This window comes from Protopterus annectens, chromosome 4.part0 (assembly GCF_019279795.1).
Source record: "Protopterus annectens isolate FY-2018-M chromosome 4.part0, PAN1.0, whole genome shotgun sequence".
In the NCBI taxonomy this organism is placed as follows: domain Eukaryota; kingdom Metazoa; phylum Chordata; order Ceratodontiformes; family Protopteridae; genus Protopterus; species Protopterus annectens.
In genome coordinates, this window is record NC_056733.1 from 1,293,777,699 (window position 1) to 1,293,797,934 (window position 20,236).

A 20,236-nucleotide genomic window follows, 5' to 3' on the forward strand; every position below is an offset into this window, starting at 1 on the left:
TTGTAAACAGGGTGCAGTCATAGAATTCCCTCAGCCACTAACATCCTCCAAGCAGGACTAACATGAACAAATAACTGGTGCCAGAATCATAGGTTAAAACTCAATGCCAAAAAATGCTTAATAGCACCCTTTGAGAAGTCAGCTACCCCAGGAAATTACCTCATTGATATCACACTCCTAAGTACAGACCCAGAAGTCAGGGATTTGGGGGTGTATGTAGACAGTAGTGTGGCTTTCGACCATTGTGTCTAAGGTAGCAAGGAGATCATTCTATTTTGCTCAACTTATAAGCAGGGGTATAGTATCTAGGACCAAGGAAGTCATTGTTCCATTGTATTCAGCCCTCACTAGACCATCAGTAAGTACCACCTCCCCTTTAGTATGTACCTGACCAAGCACATGCAACAACAGGAAAATCCTCAAAGGTTCCTCACAAACAAAAAAAATATGCAGGGTATAAACAATGTGCCCTATGCAGATTGCCTTAAAGTCATATCCATTTATTCTGTCTCCTACAGACTGTTGAGGGGGAATTTCTGCCTGGCATACAAGGCATAGAATAATTCTGTGAGGAATATGTCTGAGAATACCCCTTCTCTAGAACAGGCTTCTTATCCAGGTGAAGCATGCTTCATCCCTAGAAATATTCAGTTGTAACCTGGACCAGTGCAATGGGAAATCAGAAATTCACAAATTCCAGAATAGGGTAGCTCAAGCAGGTAAACTCCCCAAGACCAGCTAAACAAACAAAATATTAAAGATCAAAAGTAGCTCAGAAAGGAAAACATGGTCTTAAATAGTATCAAGTTAAAGCATCACAAGCTTACAGGCTTTCACACATAATGCTTTTTCAAGTTAGATAAAACCAGAAAATGCAGTAACAAATGTTTAAATAACCTCTCTAGATCACATGATCAAATCACATCATTCAAAAATTAAAATGAAAAGTCAACTACACATCTTTAGTAAAGTCTTCATACTACAGCCACCATTTAACCCTGGGGATAGATCAGCTCTAAATACTGAAATCCATTTGTATTCATCATTTTCCATCTTAGCGGATATATCATCATCTCTTATACTATTATTTATTACCTCAAGCTCTGAAAAATCTAAAAAAAAATGATTGTCTGCTTTATCAAGGAAATGTTTATCTAGGGCATTAGTGGTATCAGACAAATGTTTGTCAATATGTTCTTTTAATTTCCTATTACATTTACTAATATATAAGGCATATATCAATATACACTATATTTTCCCTCTTACAATTAATAGGGGTTTGTAAATAATAGACATTTAATGTATTTGGATGCATATAAGAGTCATTTCTAGAAGTATATTGACAGAAGTGGTAATTACAGCATGGTCTTGTGCCATTCCCTTTTATATTTTGAGTATGTTGTTTAGGATTATTCTCTTTATATCATAGTGTCTGTTTTAAAATCTTAACCCTTCTATAAGTAAATTTAGGGTTGTCAGCTAATTTCTCCCTAGTAACATCTATAATTTGTTTTAAAATATGCCAATTATTTTTATTATATTCTCAATAGCTTGTGTTTGTCAGCTTACCCTATTAATACCCTTATGCCCCTCACAGAATTATTCTCATTTTGATTCTTCTGAAGCATAAAATTATTTGTGCCATCAGAAATATTAAAAATTGGTTTAGCAACACTACCACATTGTTGAGTGGCAAATTCTTTCATGCTATTTATATTATGAATATTATAACCCCTTGCTTCAACATCTAGACCAGTGTTATCAATTTGCTCCTTGAAGGATTCAATCTTAGTGTTTAATCTATAACATCTAGACATCTGGCTTTTCATTGCATTCTAAAATAAAAAGGTAGATGCATAATTGATTTGTGTAGATATAAATTATTTTGATAGATTTCTTATGCACTGATGTTGCCATTTCACTGTTTTCTTCCCTGATAATTAATATGTCCAAAAAAAAAATAAATATTCTTCATGGACACATTTCTACTAAAATTCAAAAAATTAGTTGTATATGTTAAATGTCCCAAAAATTCATAAAAAACTTGATCTGTTCCATCCCATAACAGAAAAATATCATCCACAAATCTCCTATAAAGCAATAAAGCATTCCTGTATGGATTTTCCATATTAAAACAAAAAACAAGTAATCTCCGTGGTATCCCCAAAGTCTCAAAACAACCCACTAAAGCATAGTGGGTCCAAAAACAAAACAGTGTAAGAAACTTCTCTGTGTAGAAGATTTTCAGTCCATTTATTTCTAGTTAATCACTGTATATTAATCAGACCAGACAATAGTAGTAGAAGTAGCGAACGTAAACTTGTCTTAAGTCAAAACAAAACAAAAAGCAATAATAGAAAATATATAATTGTACAGCATTACTAAGTATTCGAAAGTAATCCAAGTAAGGCAGGCAGTCTGTTTCCATTCAAAAATCCTTTATTAAGTACACAGACAAGCGATCCAAGTAAAACAAAAATAGAGTAATAATTTCCTCACAAGCTTTCTAAATATATGCATACTTTTTATCAGGCATGGGAGTGGTTTATTGTGCTGTAAAACAAAGTGTTATTGGTACATATGTTAAATTCATATCCCTTCCCCCATCAGTGTGACATTCGAGCTGGTCCTGCCCTTCCTAGTAGCTGTCATAATAATATATAACCCTTATGTACTTTAAATAAAATTTATAATGATGTGGTACCTCTTATTTAACCAAAGTATTAAGTATATTATTAAGTCTGTGATTTTATCCAAGACAATATACTACATGGCTGGAAATATATCAACCTTAGTTCATTTGGCAATCAAAAAATATATATAAATATATACATATACATTTTGCATGTAAAAATCAATTTCTATTTTCATAACCTATTGTTAACAAAGATCAGGGTGGCCACGGTGGTGCAGTGGTTAGCATTGCCACCTCACAGCAAGGGGTTCTCCGGTTCGATCCTCGGCTGGGGTGCCTTCTGTGCGGAGTCTGCATGTCCTCCCTGTGGTCGCGTGGGTTTCCTCCGGGTGCTCCGGTTTCCTCCCACATCCCAAAGACATGCTGCAGGTGGATTGGACACTTTAAATTGGCCCTAGGTGTGCGTGTGTGTGTGCCTTCTGTGGAAGGTTGGGTGCCGGGCTGGCAACTCGACACCGTAAAACTCCACTGCCACTCAATGTGCGGACGAGGTGATCCGCTGTGGCGACCCCTAACCGGGAAAAAGCCGAAAGAAGAAGAAGAATTGTTAACAAAGATCACTTTCGTCCTTCTAGACTTCTTCAGGTCTGTGTACAAGAACCCTAAAAACCTATATAATTGTATAATTAGTTAGTATTGTTATTACACATCATTTTGAATAAAGTGGAAAAAAGAACCAGAAAAAATAAAAATAAGAAAAAATGTATGTATGATGATGGAAACAAAATATACACTTAAATTTCAACTGATTTAAAATGGTATTTAAAACCAATTTGTAGAATAAAACAAAATACAATTAGTCATGCAAACAATGTGGCAATTTTCTAAGTTACAGTGCACTTTTACTTGAACAGTAGTAGTTTAGTCCAGGCTTCCTAAAAGAGTTCAGCTTTAATTGCCACAAGAGTTCATGTTTCTCCAGAATATTCGGGATGTCTCTTTCAAGATCACCCATGTCTATACGATCCAGGATCTGGAACTTAAAACCTGTGTGTCTTTTATGAAGAGAAAGGTGTTTGGCTAGTTCATTATTTTTACAACCAGAGCGGATTTCTGACAGATGACATGAAATCCTATGCTTGAGTTTATGATTTTCCATATTAAAGACAAGTTTGTCTTCCTACATGGAAAACAGTAAATTTGCATAGGTATTTGTGATGGGTGTGCCCAATGCTACACCTTTAAGTTGCCGATAGTATAAGTTCTGAAAGAGGAAGATATTATTCTAAAGTATTATCATAAACAGTTAAAAAATACTTGAAATTTCCATAGTGGGACGTGATGTATATTTTGACTGATGTTTTCTCTTTGCTTCTACTCTGTAATCATTTGAACAGTAAATAAGGAGTCAATATTATGATTTATAAATTTATAAGAACTAATATTATTTTTAGAAAACCAAAGATAAAGCTTTCTTTAAAAAGCCAGCAATGTTGTTTATATAACTACGCATATGACATAAAGTTAGTTTTAATTTAGAGTCTAAATACATAGCTATTACTCTGTAATCCAGCCTTTGGCTTAGACTATTGGTCTAAGTGGGAGAATTAATGACATCTTTATGAATTATGGGTAAATCATAGGAAATGGAATTACATGAAGTGCCACATTAAAAAAATGCAGAAGTTCCAATGTAAGATTACCATTTTAGTGCATAGTTTAAACCTGTTAATTTATATTACAGATTATTTAGTCAACTTATTTTCATTGTAACCGCTTACAAGTATAATTCTTCACCAAATGATTGTATGCAGAAGTTAAATATTAATCTTTGTCAATCATAACAATAGCACCACCTTTATCAGCTGACTTAAATATTTTATTTTCATTACATAATAGATTTTTAAGGTTTTAAGGCCTTCCTTTTGCTAGATGCCAAGTTATTAAACTTTAAAGAGAATGTGTTCTTCTTTATATATATATATATATATATATATATATATATATATATATATATCATATATTTCATTTTCATAGGCTTTTTGAAAGGCATTTACATGCAAAGTGCAAATGTACTTATTTTTATTAAAACTAAGTCAGGCTTATTATCATTAGATGGAAAAATCAGTTTAAACTAGCTTGTTTTATACCACGGTGATCTCCTTTTTGAGCTGTTTTAGATCTTTGAAATCAGAAATTCACTCCTGGTCTTGCAACTCTGTCTTTATTGGACAGAGGCAGCCTGTAAATGCTTCTCAATCCATACCCTTGTTTGCATCTTGAAATAACCTTCAGGGTACTAAAATATGTTGGATACAGCTGTGAGACTATATGTAATGGGGCACATCCTGACCCTCATTCAAGAGCAGTAACTTCCTTCCATAATGAATTTTGATAATGATGGCTGCATTTCCAATGTGTCTTGACTGGAAACTAATCTGACAGCCAGAGTAAAACACAGGTATGGTTACTTCCTCTGGTGATTTGTTGTGCTGTGGAAGAGTATATGAAATCCGATACATTAGTATCTGTACTACTGTTTCTGATAGTTTATATACTGTGCATCAGAAGGTGACACACTGAAAGGTAATATGTTTTCCTAATGAATACTATAGATGTCTAATCCCATTTTATGAATATGTCCAGCATGTACAGAAAAGTTTTATCACAGAAAGGATTACACCGCTCTGAAGAATACTAAAATGGGAATTCTCAGGCTGAATGTATACATTGTGTTCTACTTCTGGAAAACTGACAATCACTACCAGTGTTTTTCAATATATTTTTAAAAATTCTTTTATTTCTCAATTTTTTTTTTCAAAATTTTCTCTCTAATCTATAGGTCTGGCCCTTCTGCTGTATTGCCAGACAGGTAAGTGCTTGTCTTTTTCTTATATTCATTATACGTGCTTTGTAATACAGTATATGAGCAAACCACACACAGGCATCCTGCACGCATTGCTTTATTTCTATGCAGAGTGTCAGAAGCAAGGCATCATTTTTAACAGACATAATGGCATTTTTTTAATAAACTGAAACAAAAAGGTAAATATTACTCTGAGACTGCTATAAGAAATGAAGGAATTTGTAACAGCAGCAAAGCTCAGCAAGGTGCCTCTCCTACTTTTAGATGCTTTTGTGATAAGGTTACCTTCTGGGTACACTTTACAGAGCTCTTGCAAATACTTTTGCTTCTCAGCTATTCATACAGTATAAATCATTAGTTAATCTATCTGTTAATTGATGCATTTCATTAAAATATGATAGTCAAACAGAACTGCTGTGACCCCTAAGTCTGTAATATCATTGAATTCTAACAAATGCATATACAACCAATGAGCCAACATTTTTCTTTTTTTTTTTTTTACTTTAGGCTCGGCCTACAAGCTAGTGTGCTACTTTACAAACTGGGCTCAGTACAGGCCAGACCCAGCCAAATATTTCCCTAAAAATGTGGACCCCTACCTCTGCACCCATCTGATCTATGCTTTTGCTGTCATAAATGGAAATAATGAAATCACCACTTATGAATGGAATGATGAGACGCTTTACAAGTCATTCAATGAAATCAAGAAGAAGTAAGGCATGCTGAACTCTATTTTTGTTAATGATAGTGTTGCTGTAAAAAAGTTTGATTATTTCCCTTCAGGGGTGGCAGGGCAAGGCATTATATTTCAATACAGTTCAAGTCCAGGAAATGTTTGAAACACTTCAAACCTTTAACAGGAAAAAACATTTCCAACTAAGAGAATATTAAAAGAGACAACAGTGAGGTTTTCACATTATACGTGTGCTAGTATCAAAGGTCAGCAGTTAAATACATGTAACTACATAAAGAAATGTCCTTAAAATAGTGCAGCACATTTCACGGTAATGTTCAGAGGGAGGATAAATGGTTGCAAAGTAACAGAATTTACCCTTATTGTGCACTGGTATCTATATTAAATAATTCAAGAAAATTCACAATTACTGCTTATATGTTGACTGCTGTTGAGCTGCACCTGACTCCTGTAGCATCCCATGAACAGCTGCCCCTACCCACGGAATTTTGTAGAGAATTGGGAATGGTACTAGGTGGCCAGGCATTTCTTTGGTATCAGGCAGATACCATATACACATCCATGGACAATTTAATGTCACCAGTCCAGCTACTGCAAGATTTTGGAATTGCTGAAGAAACTGGAGTACCCATTGATGACCCACAGAAATACAGGGAAGGCATGCAGTCATACCTCTCAAATGTCCAGATCTTTGCTTCATATTTTTGGTCTGTTTCTCATAAAATTTCAGTTTTCTGGCAAATCATGTAAGTTTCATCACAAATGTACTGTGATATGCAAACTGGCATTATGCTTTTTGGGGTTCCCCCTTTTTTCACTGTGGTGCAACTGTGGAATTGGTATATATAATTTTGAGGGGGTGGGGTGGGAGGTTTGTTCTCCTGCAAAAAGAGACATTTTGTGTATTTTAAGGGATTGTGGCTCATTGTTTTCTGTATGTAATTTTCGATGAATGGTGATCCAAAAAAAATCAGTATTTGGAATTATGCAGGAAACCTTTGCTGATGCCATTAAAAGAAAGATTAGGTGAGCAGTAGTACAGTGAAGAAGTGTTTGGTGCAAGTAGATATTATGCTGGGGCTGACCATTCATGCTGTACTTGTGGCCTTATTATAGTAGCCTCTGATAATTATTATACATAGGAGGCAAATTATATCATAACAGACAGTGGAAGTTTACAAAAGAGGTAGCAGAATTTTCCAGAAAGGCTGGAGGGGGCTCAGTGGGCTCCTAAAAGGTATTACTATTATCACAAATGAACAATGTATTGAAAGCATTATATGAGTGATGAACTGAGTCACTGAATATGCATAGTGGATGTTTTTTTCTTTCCTTGATAACATGCATGCCTGTGAAGTATATCCCTCTTTTCATATTCTGATTAAGTACATTGCTCATTACCACATGGCTTGTAAGTGGAAATTGAGAGAATTAAATTAAGCGTCATATGATCAAAAAGTAACTGGCAGTCTTAAAACGTTATTCTATGCAGCCTTGTAAACCTCAATATGAGGATGTGGAATTATACAGGATGATCACAGGCTATACACTGGAGCCTGCTTCTCAAACTGCTCATGCTTGCATTTCATATAAACCATGGTTAGAGGAGACAGATACAGGAAGGGTGTTTGTTAGACAAGAAATTAATCCAAAGTCCCATTTGCCTTATCTACATTGGAATGGTAATACATTGGAACGTTAAAGGTCTCATGCTACCAACTTATAAACAGCACAAGAGTATTCCCTGGGTGTGTTATCCAGATTTCTATCTTGTTAGCAAAAATAACTTTCAATGTCTCCACTCCTGAAGATCTACACAAGCAATACTACCTGTTTGCTAAGCAAAATGAAGTAAACAGATGAATGTGTATCAACATGGTACTATCTGGATTCCAGCTATAGAGGAATAGAAGGCCAAACTTGATAGGGGCTTCACAGAAGATAGGTATGCAGTGTAGCAGGCAGATAATGTGGAGGAATTGTGTGATGGCCATAGGTTTATAGGTCTATACAAGTCTAATAGCAGCTGGGGCCTTTATAAGCCTAGCCATGCAACCCAAATATACCACACAAGTAATTGCACCTTAGAAGTTATTTTAAGGGTTGTATGTTAATTAGATCATGATTTAATGGCTGACCCTGTCCATCAGAGACATGGGTGTCAAATTAGGAGTGAGTTATGATTTCCCATCCAGGGGTCCAGCTTACGCTTTATATGGCCAAGATAAGGCTCTGCTTCATATGGATGGGAAATCTGTTTCAGAGAACAGGAATTCTCTGATATGTATACCTGTACCACCAACATGTCCAATTTAAGTTGCAAGCAAAGTTTAAATCCTTAGAGCTAGTGCCATTGCAGTAAGTCTGGATGTGGAGGCAGGCGAGATATTTTGGGTGGCTTATGTATATTGGCCATGTGATGCAGTAAAGAAAATTCAGTTAAACACAATTTAAGGCATAGATAAGGAATAAACAAAGAGGACAAGATCTGTAGACCACAACCTACCTGCCCTGAAGTGGAATGTGACTCCTCTCAGCAAAATGCTTCTAGAAATGGTGAAGAAGCAAATGGGGATATTTCTAACAAGAAAAGTAATATTCTAGGTCTAGTTTCCTCTAACAAGGAAGGTGCAAATATGTACATTCCAGTGGCATATAATGAGGCAATAGTATGCTTTCTGTGTTTTACAGACAAGTGGTAGGAATAGTAGTCAGCACAGAAATCCTGAGTAATAAAAAGAAATGCTACAAATTGCTGGAAGCATAGTAACAAGTTAGAAAAAGGGTGGTAGGAACTTATAATAAAAATATGAGCTTACTATGCAATGAAGAAAAACAGAAATTTGAATCTCTGTCATGAGAAGAAGGAAATGTAGGCGACACCACCACTTGACAGGCAATGCAGGATGCATGAAGGGTTATAACAAGTAAACCTTCTGGTGGAAGTGGTAAAGAAAGATGAGATGAGGCCAGATGTTTGACACAGATCTTGGATTTTCATCTTAGTGCCAGTAACTCTGGTCTAAGGATGAATCAGAGATACTGAAGCCACACCAAAGAATATGAAGAAGCAAGTGGTTTTGAGATATTATTACTCAAGGTGAAGGCTTGACAGCTGCTTCTCTACTAGTGACACCTACTCAAGGGAGGGAGAGTTTACTGTAATAGTCACAATTTGTTAAGTGATTCAACATAACTTTTTCATTCTGTTTCCCTGATCAGGTGACAAATTATACATGGCTTGGGTGGGGTCTCACAAAAGTAGCCCTAGAAAGAGCACTATTAAAACATATCACTCAGACAGAGAGAACTAGAGTCATAGGCCTCAACTCCCTTAGTTACACTGATAGCTTTGCCACACAGCGTCTGAATTCTGTTTGCTGTAGACTCTTCCATAGTGATGTATGTTTTTAGTAATAATCTGCAACTGGGTGTGGGTAACACAAGATTTACCCATGGTTAATGTGGATTATCATTGAGGTCGAAGCCAGAGTGATTAAGCAAAGCTAACTGTGGGTAAATTCTGTGTTATCCTGACTCAAGAGTGGATTTTTGCTATTATACAAATACATTAATTAAGGAAAAAAGTCTTTGTTTTTCTAAATTGTCATTGTGAAAAAAAAGACTTTAGTGTTCTTCCATTAGTTTGTGATAGTCTGTCTGTATGCTGCAGGGAAACCATGAAAAAAAAGTCAAAATCAGGGACATTTACAGACAGCTGAGAGGCATTTGTTTCAATAAAAATTTAACTTTTTCAGAATGATAAAAAGGCACTTATTTTTCAGAAAGACATACCACTCATCTGTCTCTGACTTTTGCAAAATGTTCCTGATTTTGTCTTGTATCTTTTGCTGTGATCCCCATCACATTTCTGAACTTCAAAAACTGTGCCTCCTCATTTTTTGCGTGTTGTCTGAGATTCATTAGCACACAGCCTGAGTGGTTGTCGGTCAGCCAGCAAAAGCTTAATTAAATGCCAGAACTGCTTGTACGAGCATGATAAGGCTATCAGGCATGCAAGAGTTTACAGAGGTTTTACAGGGTCAGGCTCTGATATTTGGATTACAAGTACTGCAAGAGTTAAAGTTATGCTTAAAAAAGTAGGAGATATGAAGCATTTACTATATTAAACATCATTCTTCTGTGACAGCAGCTACTGTGGATAAAAAATGTTAGAACAGGAATTGTTATTGCTGTTTAAAAAATGTTTTTGTTTTGTTTTTATTTGTCTGACAACAAATCTAAACAGAGCCAACATCATCTTGTGAATCCTTACAGAAAGGACGGGAAGGAGTTGGAATCTAAGTTGTCCTGGTCCCCTTCAATAAACACATCACACCAAATGACATTTGACGACCTTTATTAAATTTCCATAACATTGTTCACCAAATTCATTAATTACAACAATTCATAATATAATTTATTCTAAACACATCATAACATCCTTGTAATGCTAATCAGGGCAGCATACCTACTCACCCTGCCCAGTAAGCAGCATCCATACCTCTGCTCGCTTACTTTACTTATGAAGCACCATCCTTGTAATGTTAATCAGGGCAGCATACCTACTCACCCTGCCCAACAAGTAGGGTCCATACCACTGCTTGCTTACTTTGCTTATGAAGCAGCGTCCCATCTCACTTCATACACCATTCAGTGAATTACCTTCCACCAGATAAGCAGCATCCTTACATCAGCTTGCTTATCTATTCAGCAAGCTTCCTCCAGCTACTCATTTTCCTTTCCCCAGATCCTTGAAATGAACATCCAGACACCAGAGGGGGAGAATAGAAGAGGGCAAGCCTATCCCTCTTCTCCACCTACCCCCACTGATAAATAATCCTAATCCCCCCAACCCACCAACAAAAAGAGGGAGGGTGGGTGGGTAGCAAGTTCATGCCAAAATGTGATTGCTTAACCCAGCTACACTAGACTAAACCACTTAAGCCCCTCCCCACCCTTATATATTCCTTTTTGACTATAAATACAGACTCCCTCCAAAACTACACTGTGTCCAACCTCTGTAAATACTTTCTACTGAAGAATTTATTTACTTTAATATAATTAACCTGTCTTCTCTTTTGACTTTATTTCTTCTTTTTATGTATTATACCTGTATGTTGTATTGTATATGCATTCTTGCACGATAAGTACTTCTTTTTTGTCCTCACAGAATTTTCTGTTGTAACCTGGAATATGCATTGTATATAATGAATGCTGCTATTTAGTCATTTTTTTGTTTGCTAAGTTTTTCATGTATCTGTCTTGGAGCTTATCTCCCCGGGCCTCTACTGAAAATGGACATATATCCAGTTAGACTAGCCCAGTCAACAAATGTAAAATAAAATAATAATAAATAATCTCATTTCCACCCTACCATCCCTACCTCCACTTAACCCTTTCACCTCCCCAACCCACTTAACTCCCCTAATATCAGCCTAACCCCCCCATGAAGATGTCCCAGGACAACATTGTTTGTTGCCAAACGTCATTTGCCCTGGTCCTCTTCAATAAATACATCACACCAAATGACATTTGATGACCTTTATTAAATTTCCATAACATAGCTTTGTTCACCAAATTCATTAATTATAGCTATTCATAATATAATTGATTCTAAACACATCATAACATCCTTGTAATGCTAATCAGGGCAGCGTACCTACTCACCCTGCCCAGTAAGCAGCGCCCATACCTGTACTCACTTACTTTACTTATAAAGCTGCATCCCATCTCACTTCATACACCATTCATTGAATTACCTTCCACTAAATAAGCAGCATCCTTACCTCAGCTTGCTTATCTATTCAGCAAGCTTCCTCCAGCTGCTCATTTTCCTTTCCCCAGATCCTTGAAATGAACATCCAGACACCAGAGGGGGAACAAAAGAGGGCAAGCCTATCCCTCTTCTCCGCCAACCAGCCTGACCAGGCTGTTCCCCCTCCCTTCTACCCAAAATTGTTCGACCCACTACTTCCCATAAAGGGGAGGGTCAAGCCAAACATCATTCAGTGTGCCCATCATCTGTAAATCACCTTGGAATCCCATCATAATCCCATCTTGCTATACCATCACTTAAACACACCCTAATGAAACTAAAGTAGGAGTACTGTGACCCCACTTTACCACCGAAACATCCACACCAAGAGAACAGATACCCTTTTAGCCCACTTCCGTGAAAGCTGAAATCATGTCTCAACCTGAACAGACTGACAACCTATAACCACAACAAAAACCACAAACTATAACCCCTTGAACTCAAATCGACACCCAGTCAAACAACTAGTATTAAGTCTCACATGCAGGACCCTGTGAACTGTAAATGGCAGAAAACCAGAACTCCTTGACCTAGTTCCTGAAAACTCGCCTATGTTCAGCAATGAAGTACTCTACATGCCCAGCCATAAACACCCCAATTCACTCATTTCCAAACCATTCTTAACCCATTTGTCCCTGGCCTTTCCCCTCGAAAGCTCTTTCCTTATGTTATCCATACCACTAGTAGGTAATTAAGACCCATCTTACAGCTGCCTTATCCTGCAACCAAGCTTCCTTTAAACCTTCTAACTCCCCTGTAACAATGCACCCAGTTTCTAAAACTATCCCAACACAGCCACCTACCTACCATCCTTCCTAAAACCCTATCTACAAAATTCACCTAAACCCCAAGTGAAATGATCCTTGTGGTATTCTGTAAAACCTTAACTTGGTATGTAACATTAACACTACCTACTCAAGACAAATTTGTCACCCCTAAGATACCACCCATCAGGAACAAGCTCCAGCACCCAGTCAAACACCTCATTGGCTCTTCCCCCACATACAGTTCAAACAACTGGATGAGTGAATACAACCACCCCAAGGGTCCAAGAAAGCAAGGATTGAACTTCACTAGCTTGCAGGAGCCTGTAGGGCTGTAGCCTAATAAGTTCCTGTGCTCCTATGTATGCCGTGACTCTACTCATCCCATGGGATCCCCACACTCCCCATAAACCATCCAACCATTTTTCCTTTGACCCCCTTACCTACCTCTTCCTTACTTGCCCGCTATACCAACGCAATAATCAGCTCCCACTAATTAAACACAGAGCTCTAACATGCCTTACTAAGGTGATTACTCAGATTCTCCTTGTGCCCCATTCCAGTGGCAAGAATATCCATCCTATCAAAACATCAACTTTCAAATCCCCTTTTCAAGCCACCGCATGATGCCTTCTGCACTTCGCAATCTGCAAAGAAAGAGAAAACAATAAATTCTATATGCACACATACTGATAATTACTTAACATGGAGGCACTGACAAGGACCCCTGCCACCCCATCAAGTGTTTGCCAAACTGCACCAAAGTATGGCACCAGCCCCCCCCCCTTTTTTTTAACTATGACTCATATCCCCTTGGACAAGAGTGATAAGTGCTATACGCAGAAAAGAGACGAACTTGTGTAGCTTGTAACCATCCCAGCACCAGTAGCCTAATAACTTCCTAAGATACTAAGAGCTGTGACTCCAATACACCTACCTGAACCCTGTCCACACTGACGTGCCTTAATAAATGCATTACCTGTAACTCCATCAAACCCACTGCAAGAACCCAAACTCCTACTTATGGCCAATGGCTGTTGCTTCCTTTCACTATTGAATGCAAATCTCAAAAGCAGGGACACCTTTCAATGTTAATCTAACATACTGAATGGTTAATAGAACAAATTGTACAACCAATTAAACCTGAGATCACAAACTCAAATGCCTGTCCTTCTCCAACTAGCAGTGTAAATCCTTTATCAAAAGTCAACAACTTGAAATCCACTTACTATTGTCAGTAACTGTTGCCCACTTGTGCTGCCCATGTGTGACCTCCTCGCTCGTCACTGCTTCCATCATCTGCAAATTCACTGTGCATCGCCACAACTGGTACTTGGCACACCACCATCTACAAAGAGAAGGACAAAAGTAAACCCTCTAATATGTAAAGAGAAAGCTCCACCTTATACTCACCTATTCCAAATTACAACCGCAGCATTCCAAGACCCCATCTTTAAAATGCACTTCTGTTGCTCCCTTCGCACTCTTCCTGTGTGTGACCTCATTGCACACCCCTCTAGTGACCAGGACAACCCCTGCAACAACCTGCTTCCACTGTCTACAACCTCCCTGCATAGTACTGCGGCAGTTGAAACACCCATCACAACATCATCTTCTGCAAAGAGAAAGACAAATGTAAATCTTCGGAAATGCATTTTCACCATTTGTTTCATATTATATAGAGGCAACACTCCTTGTCTTGTCAATGGAAGGAGAAACAGTCAGAGCCGCAGAAATTTAAACCATGGCATTTCTGCTAAAGTAGCGGCTTGCCTTACATAATGCCCCATACCATTGCCAGACGTCCAACCCCTATAACAGCCAGACCTCTAATGGTTCCCGGTGAGAATGAGAAGTATGAACATAGCAGCCAGCATCTCTGACACAGAAAAGCCACCACCTTCCCCAACCCCACAAAGCTTCCAGTTACAGTGGTACACCATCCCATCAATTAATTTAAATTAATAACATATTCCCACCTTCCAAAACTTTCCTCTAACAAAACTGACAGATGAAAGGGGGCCTGCCTAACAAATCACTCACCCAGATCCTAAAGTCCAACCCAATCTCAGTTGTTATGATTCCATCCTCCTACCCCAGATCACTCCAAACTCCCCTTAATTAAACTTAAACACCTGCTTCAAACATGCCCCTGACATCTCCTCCTTACCTGCCCCACACACTACTACAACCACACCAAGCCCTATGCCCAAAGAAATGTATCTCTACTTGTGACCTCACCACTCCACCAGCCAACAAAATTTATGAGCAATAATTTGGCCATTCTGCAAAAGCTAAACATTTATGTGATATGGGAAGCAACCAGACACTATGCACCACTTTGTCTGTGCCAGACTGTAACCACATAACAATGAAAGCCCCTACTGAATACAACACCCAACACAACCAAAGTAAACTGGGAAGCTTGGCAAAGACCTGGCAACAACTGCACTTCCCCATGTAACTTTATGGAAATACATCCCCTAACAGTCAGCATAAACCCCCCCTAACCTCATTCAAAACATATGTCCTAAACTACCAAAGTAATCTTGATTAATGAAATATTTTTGCCATGATGATTTGCTACTCCTTAATACCTTCCAACACAATGAGAAAAAACTGGGGACATTTTTTTTTTGCTTGACTTATGCACTAACTCCCTTGTGAAGTAACCCTCTGGAAAAAATTATTGTGCAATGACTGTCCACAAAATGGAAAATTATTAAGCATCTGCATAAAAGGTAACTAATACCAGCCAAGTACCATTCCTCTCCATGAAACACAGTTCTCAACTGTACAGATTTTCCCAGAATGTCCAGATTTCTGTGCCATATCCCTGGTCTATTTATCATAAAGTATGGTTTTCTGGCAAATTATTGGCAAGTCATTAATGACTGGAGTCAGCGAGGAAAAAATCAGACATGAGTTTCAGACTTTATACCCTTCAAAATCCATGCTAACACAAAACCTGTTATTCTATTGGCAAGTTCACGCCAAAATGTGATTGCTTATCCCAGCTACACTAGACTAAACCTCTTAAGCCCCTCCCCACCTTTATCTCATTTCCTCCCTATCATCCCTACCTCCACTTAACCATTTCACCCCTCATCCCACCTAACTCCCCTAATATCAGCCTAACCCCGCCATGAAGAAGTCCTAGGACAACTTGGTTTGTTGCCAGACTTCATTTATGTCAAGAGGATGAATGTGGCATAGCACACTTCTAATGTTTCTCTCACTAAACTGCTCACAAAATACTGAAAAAATAATTTATCAACTTTTTATATGAATTAGACTCATATATGTGTCTATGTTTGCGGTGGGTCAGGGAAGCTTGCATTTCAAGTGTCAGTGAATACGCAAAATGTTACTGCTTTTTCACTGTTTTCCCATTATGTATTGAAAGTCTTGCAGGAAGATATCTGAATATATGGTCTGGCTGCTGAAGTACATCTTAGTAGCCAGACCATTCTGTTTGGGTATACTCCATTAACAATGGGCCCACTGATTGGTTTGTCCAATCAGCATACACATTTCTGAATAGTTAATTGGCTTTAGTGTATAATTGGCCTTTAATGCCATGAAAGTCTCCCACCCTCTTTGACCAACTATGTTTTCACAGAACTAATTATTTCTCAAACACATACACAAAATAACTTAACCTCTGTCAACATGTTAATAGAACACTTTGGCATGACAAGTTCATATCCCTGCATATTCCTTATCTATGAAATAAACTACTCATGAATATCAGGTAATATAGTGCCCTAGATACTTTATAAAATATATTTGCATGACTAATCTTATTACAACTCTGGTGGTCATTAACCTATTATATGAGCGTGAACTGATGTAGACAACTGGGTAGGCACTCAAATATCCTTTCCAGGCCCATCTTACATGTCCCTCCTTCAGGCAGGAAGAAACTCTAGATGTTGGTTACTAAGAGCTAGGTTAAAAATGGTTGATTGCCTAGTATGAAACTATACTATTGTTACATTCACAGTCCTTAATTGTGCATTATTGACCATTACAACCTTTGACATACATCAGAATGAGTCACATAGTATATACAATAGTACAATAGGCATGATACAGAAGAAAAGAACATTCCAGAGAGATGGCATGGAAGAAAGTGCTTGGATGTTAAACATATTTTGGAAGTGCCCACTGTTTATGGATATATGGAACATACTGCCAGTGTGAGATATAAGATACTTGCCAAACTTGTCATCTTAGTAGTGTAAAGGTTTTGGACTGGGCCATGTCCTAAATGATCCATGTTTAACTAGCCCAGGCACTGGAGGAGCTGGCCAGTGATGGATGGTGCTGCTTCACACTTCCAGCGGTGGGGAGGGATGGTGGCGAAGTCCTACTACAGGAATGTTATCTGGATAAAGATGTGGATCTTAAAGTGCTGCTTCTACAGATGGAATGTGTGGAGAGTGCTAGAATGCCAAGGAGAGTGAAGAGTTTCATCTGAGTATCATAGCTATGCAAAACAAGTCCTAAATTCTTTCCTGCCATTTCCTTCCTAAGCATGACTGATAGAGCAGGTATTGGTACACAAGAACTGTATATGTTTAACGCATGATATGGTTTGAGGTGTTTCTGGCACTGTAACGTACTTGAAAAGCAAAACAACAAGTAATAGTTAATACATTGACACCATCTTTGATTTGCTTTATTATTTACTGTTGCTGGATGCTATATAAACAACACCAAGAATGACACAGCAACCTTCTAAATAATTTTACCTTGATAACGACTCTGCTGTTGAAAAGATGCAGTCTTAAGACAGAAGCTGAATTTCTAATACCCTTTTTCCTTTGGTCTCAAGTCAAGAGTACATTTTTTTTCTCCAAAGTAAAACATTCAATTAGTGTATAAAAAGCATGCACAAAGTATCATTATTTCATCTTGTTTTTTTTTTTAAACAGGAATACAAAGATAAAAACATTACTAGCAGTTGGAGGATGGAATTTTGGGACTGAGAGGTAAGTACTACATGCCTTATTAGTTCTATGATTTATCAGAAGACACAACCATATCTCTAAAGGGCATATTTTGTCTATTATTATTATTATTACCACTTTCTTTTTCAGATTCACTGCTATGGTTTCTAGTCTAGAAAATCGACAGACTTTCATAAAATCTGTGACTTTACTCCTTCGGATGTATGGATTTGATGGCTTGGATCTGGACTGGGAATATCCTGGCTCCAGAGGTAGTCCTCCAGAAGACAAGCAACGCTTCACCACATTAGTCCAGGTATCAGCAGTGAGTCAGATTATTGGCATGAGATGGCTGAGTAAGCCCACTGTTGTTTATGCAAACTAAGGTAGTCAGACAGTATAGGTTATGGTCATTGCTGTACTGTTATGTTACCTACAATAAATAACAAGGCAATCAGGAGACCTTCTAGCTATTATTACCATTAATCTGCTTGCAGATATGTCAGTTAAATCCACCCTTCCAAGGGTAAATAAACATGTCGCTGTTACCACTAATGCAGTCACCAAACTGTCAGTATTTCCATATGAGTGCTGCTGTCACCTTTTGCTGACACATTTCTCCATCACTGGGTCACAGCTGTTATTGTCACAGTACAAGTGCTGTATCCTCAAATTCTTTTTTTACCATGGCAAGTTATTTTGGCACATTTGTAAGCATAGTGTAAGCTGGTGAAATTCCTTTGCTAACTCATCCTTACTGCAATTTCTGTCACATCTGGACTAAAACATGGCTTCCTAATGAAACTATGGATTTTTTGTGATTCCCCAGCCTCATACATGAGTTCACAAGTACCACAATCAGTTGTAAGCAAACACAAATAAAAAAATACTAAAAAAATGCTTACATCCACTAACACTGATGGCAGTACACCCAACACCATGACTATTTGTATAACAAACTTTAAGAACCCTGCATCTCCAGGACAGGCAAAATTCTTGGGAATGTAGACCCTGGGTTTCTCGGATTAGTGATCGCATCACTAATTTAAACACACATACACACACACACACACACACACACACACACATATATATATATATATATATATATATATATATATATATATATATAAATATATATATATATATATATATATATATATATATATATATATATATATATATATATATATATATATGAGATGGTATTATATATTATTGTCTTCAGATATGGGAGAAGCTATAATAGATGTGAAGTATCAAAAGTAATTCTCTGACTCACAACTGTAAGTTATTTAAAAGCCTGACAAAAATACATTGTTAGTCAATCCTCAGGACTCAATAAACGATGTGTATGTGTCACACAGAGCCTAAATGGAGATTGCATGCTAGCACAATGGTGCACGGTGAGTGGACACGAAGCAATGCATATTAATGATGAGTGGTGCACCTAAGTAAGGTTTTGTGGCACCAGGAAATCATGTAAGTGAACACAGATACAATTCTGTTTAAAGCAGAGCACCAACCATCCATGCATTGTGGCATGGAATGCCACAAGGACCACCAGGGCTTCACAGATAGCTGTGAATCTGTTACTGCAGCATATCTCCACAAAGGTCAACATAATACTGGGACATTTTACCAGAAATAGGGCCATGTTTGCCATACATGTCACATAGACATGTGGTACAATGAAACTCAAAGATACCTACCATCTACTTTGAGCAATATTTGTGGACAAAGACATACATAATGAGGAGACAAAGGCCCAAAAATAGGGACAGATTTTAAATACTGCTCTTCCAAACTTAGAAAGTTGATAGAATAATATGTTGTACAGTAGCATGGACTTTCTGAAGTACATGAACTTTGAAACTCAAATGTCTGTCATCAGTTTCTGCCTGCATTCCACAATGATATGCCAGAGATTTTCCAGAAAACCAAAATGTTATGAAGAAAAGATCAAAAATATGAGATAAAAACTGGACATTCTGCACAAATCAGGACAGTTGAAATGTGTGAACCCAAATATATGTAATATTGACTGACAACAGTCCTGAGATCATCCCAGTGATAAGGCAGAAAGGCACACATTTGATAAGGAAAACATTTGGACATCCTAGGAATATCTGGATAGTTGAACTACACAAAAAAGGAAACACACAAACTAAGAATCAAAAGCACCAAAGGCTTAGCAGATTACTTGAAACAAACAATTTATTGAGTTAGCGCTTTTGGAAACAAACTGTGTTTTTCCTTCTTCAGACAAGGTACTACCATTTTGCAGAGCTTATAAATAACACATACAATGCCAATTAACTGATTGTTAAAACTAATTGAATAGTTTTAAAGTGACAGATACAATTCAGTAGATTTTAACAAGCCAAAGGAATACACCTTAGGCAAATACACTTAAGTCACAGAATCCTAACTAACAATTCAACCAACATATAAGAATAATGATGCTGTGTATGAATATTAAAAAACACTTAATAAAATTGTTG

The 20,236-nt window shown here is 37.5% G+C and overlaps 1 protein-coding gene across 1 annotated transcript in view; it reads left to right on the top strand.

The window, feature by feature from the left end:
• LOC122799843 overlaps positions 1-20,236 on the top strand; it is a 118,660-nt gene that overhangs the window by 29,579 nt on the left and 68,845 nt on the right. The window contains exons 2-4 of the mRNA XM_044069173.1: positions 5,478-5,507; positions 6,009-6,213; positions 17,718-17,774. Coding sequence (XP_043925108.1) covers positions 5,478-5,507; positions 6,009-6,213; positions 17,718-17,774 — 292 coding nt within the window. The remainder of the gene's footprint in view (positions 1-5,477; positions 5,508-6,008; positions 6,214-17,717; positions 17,775-20,236) is intronic.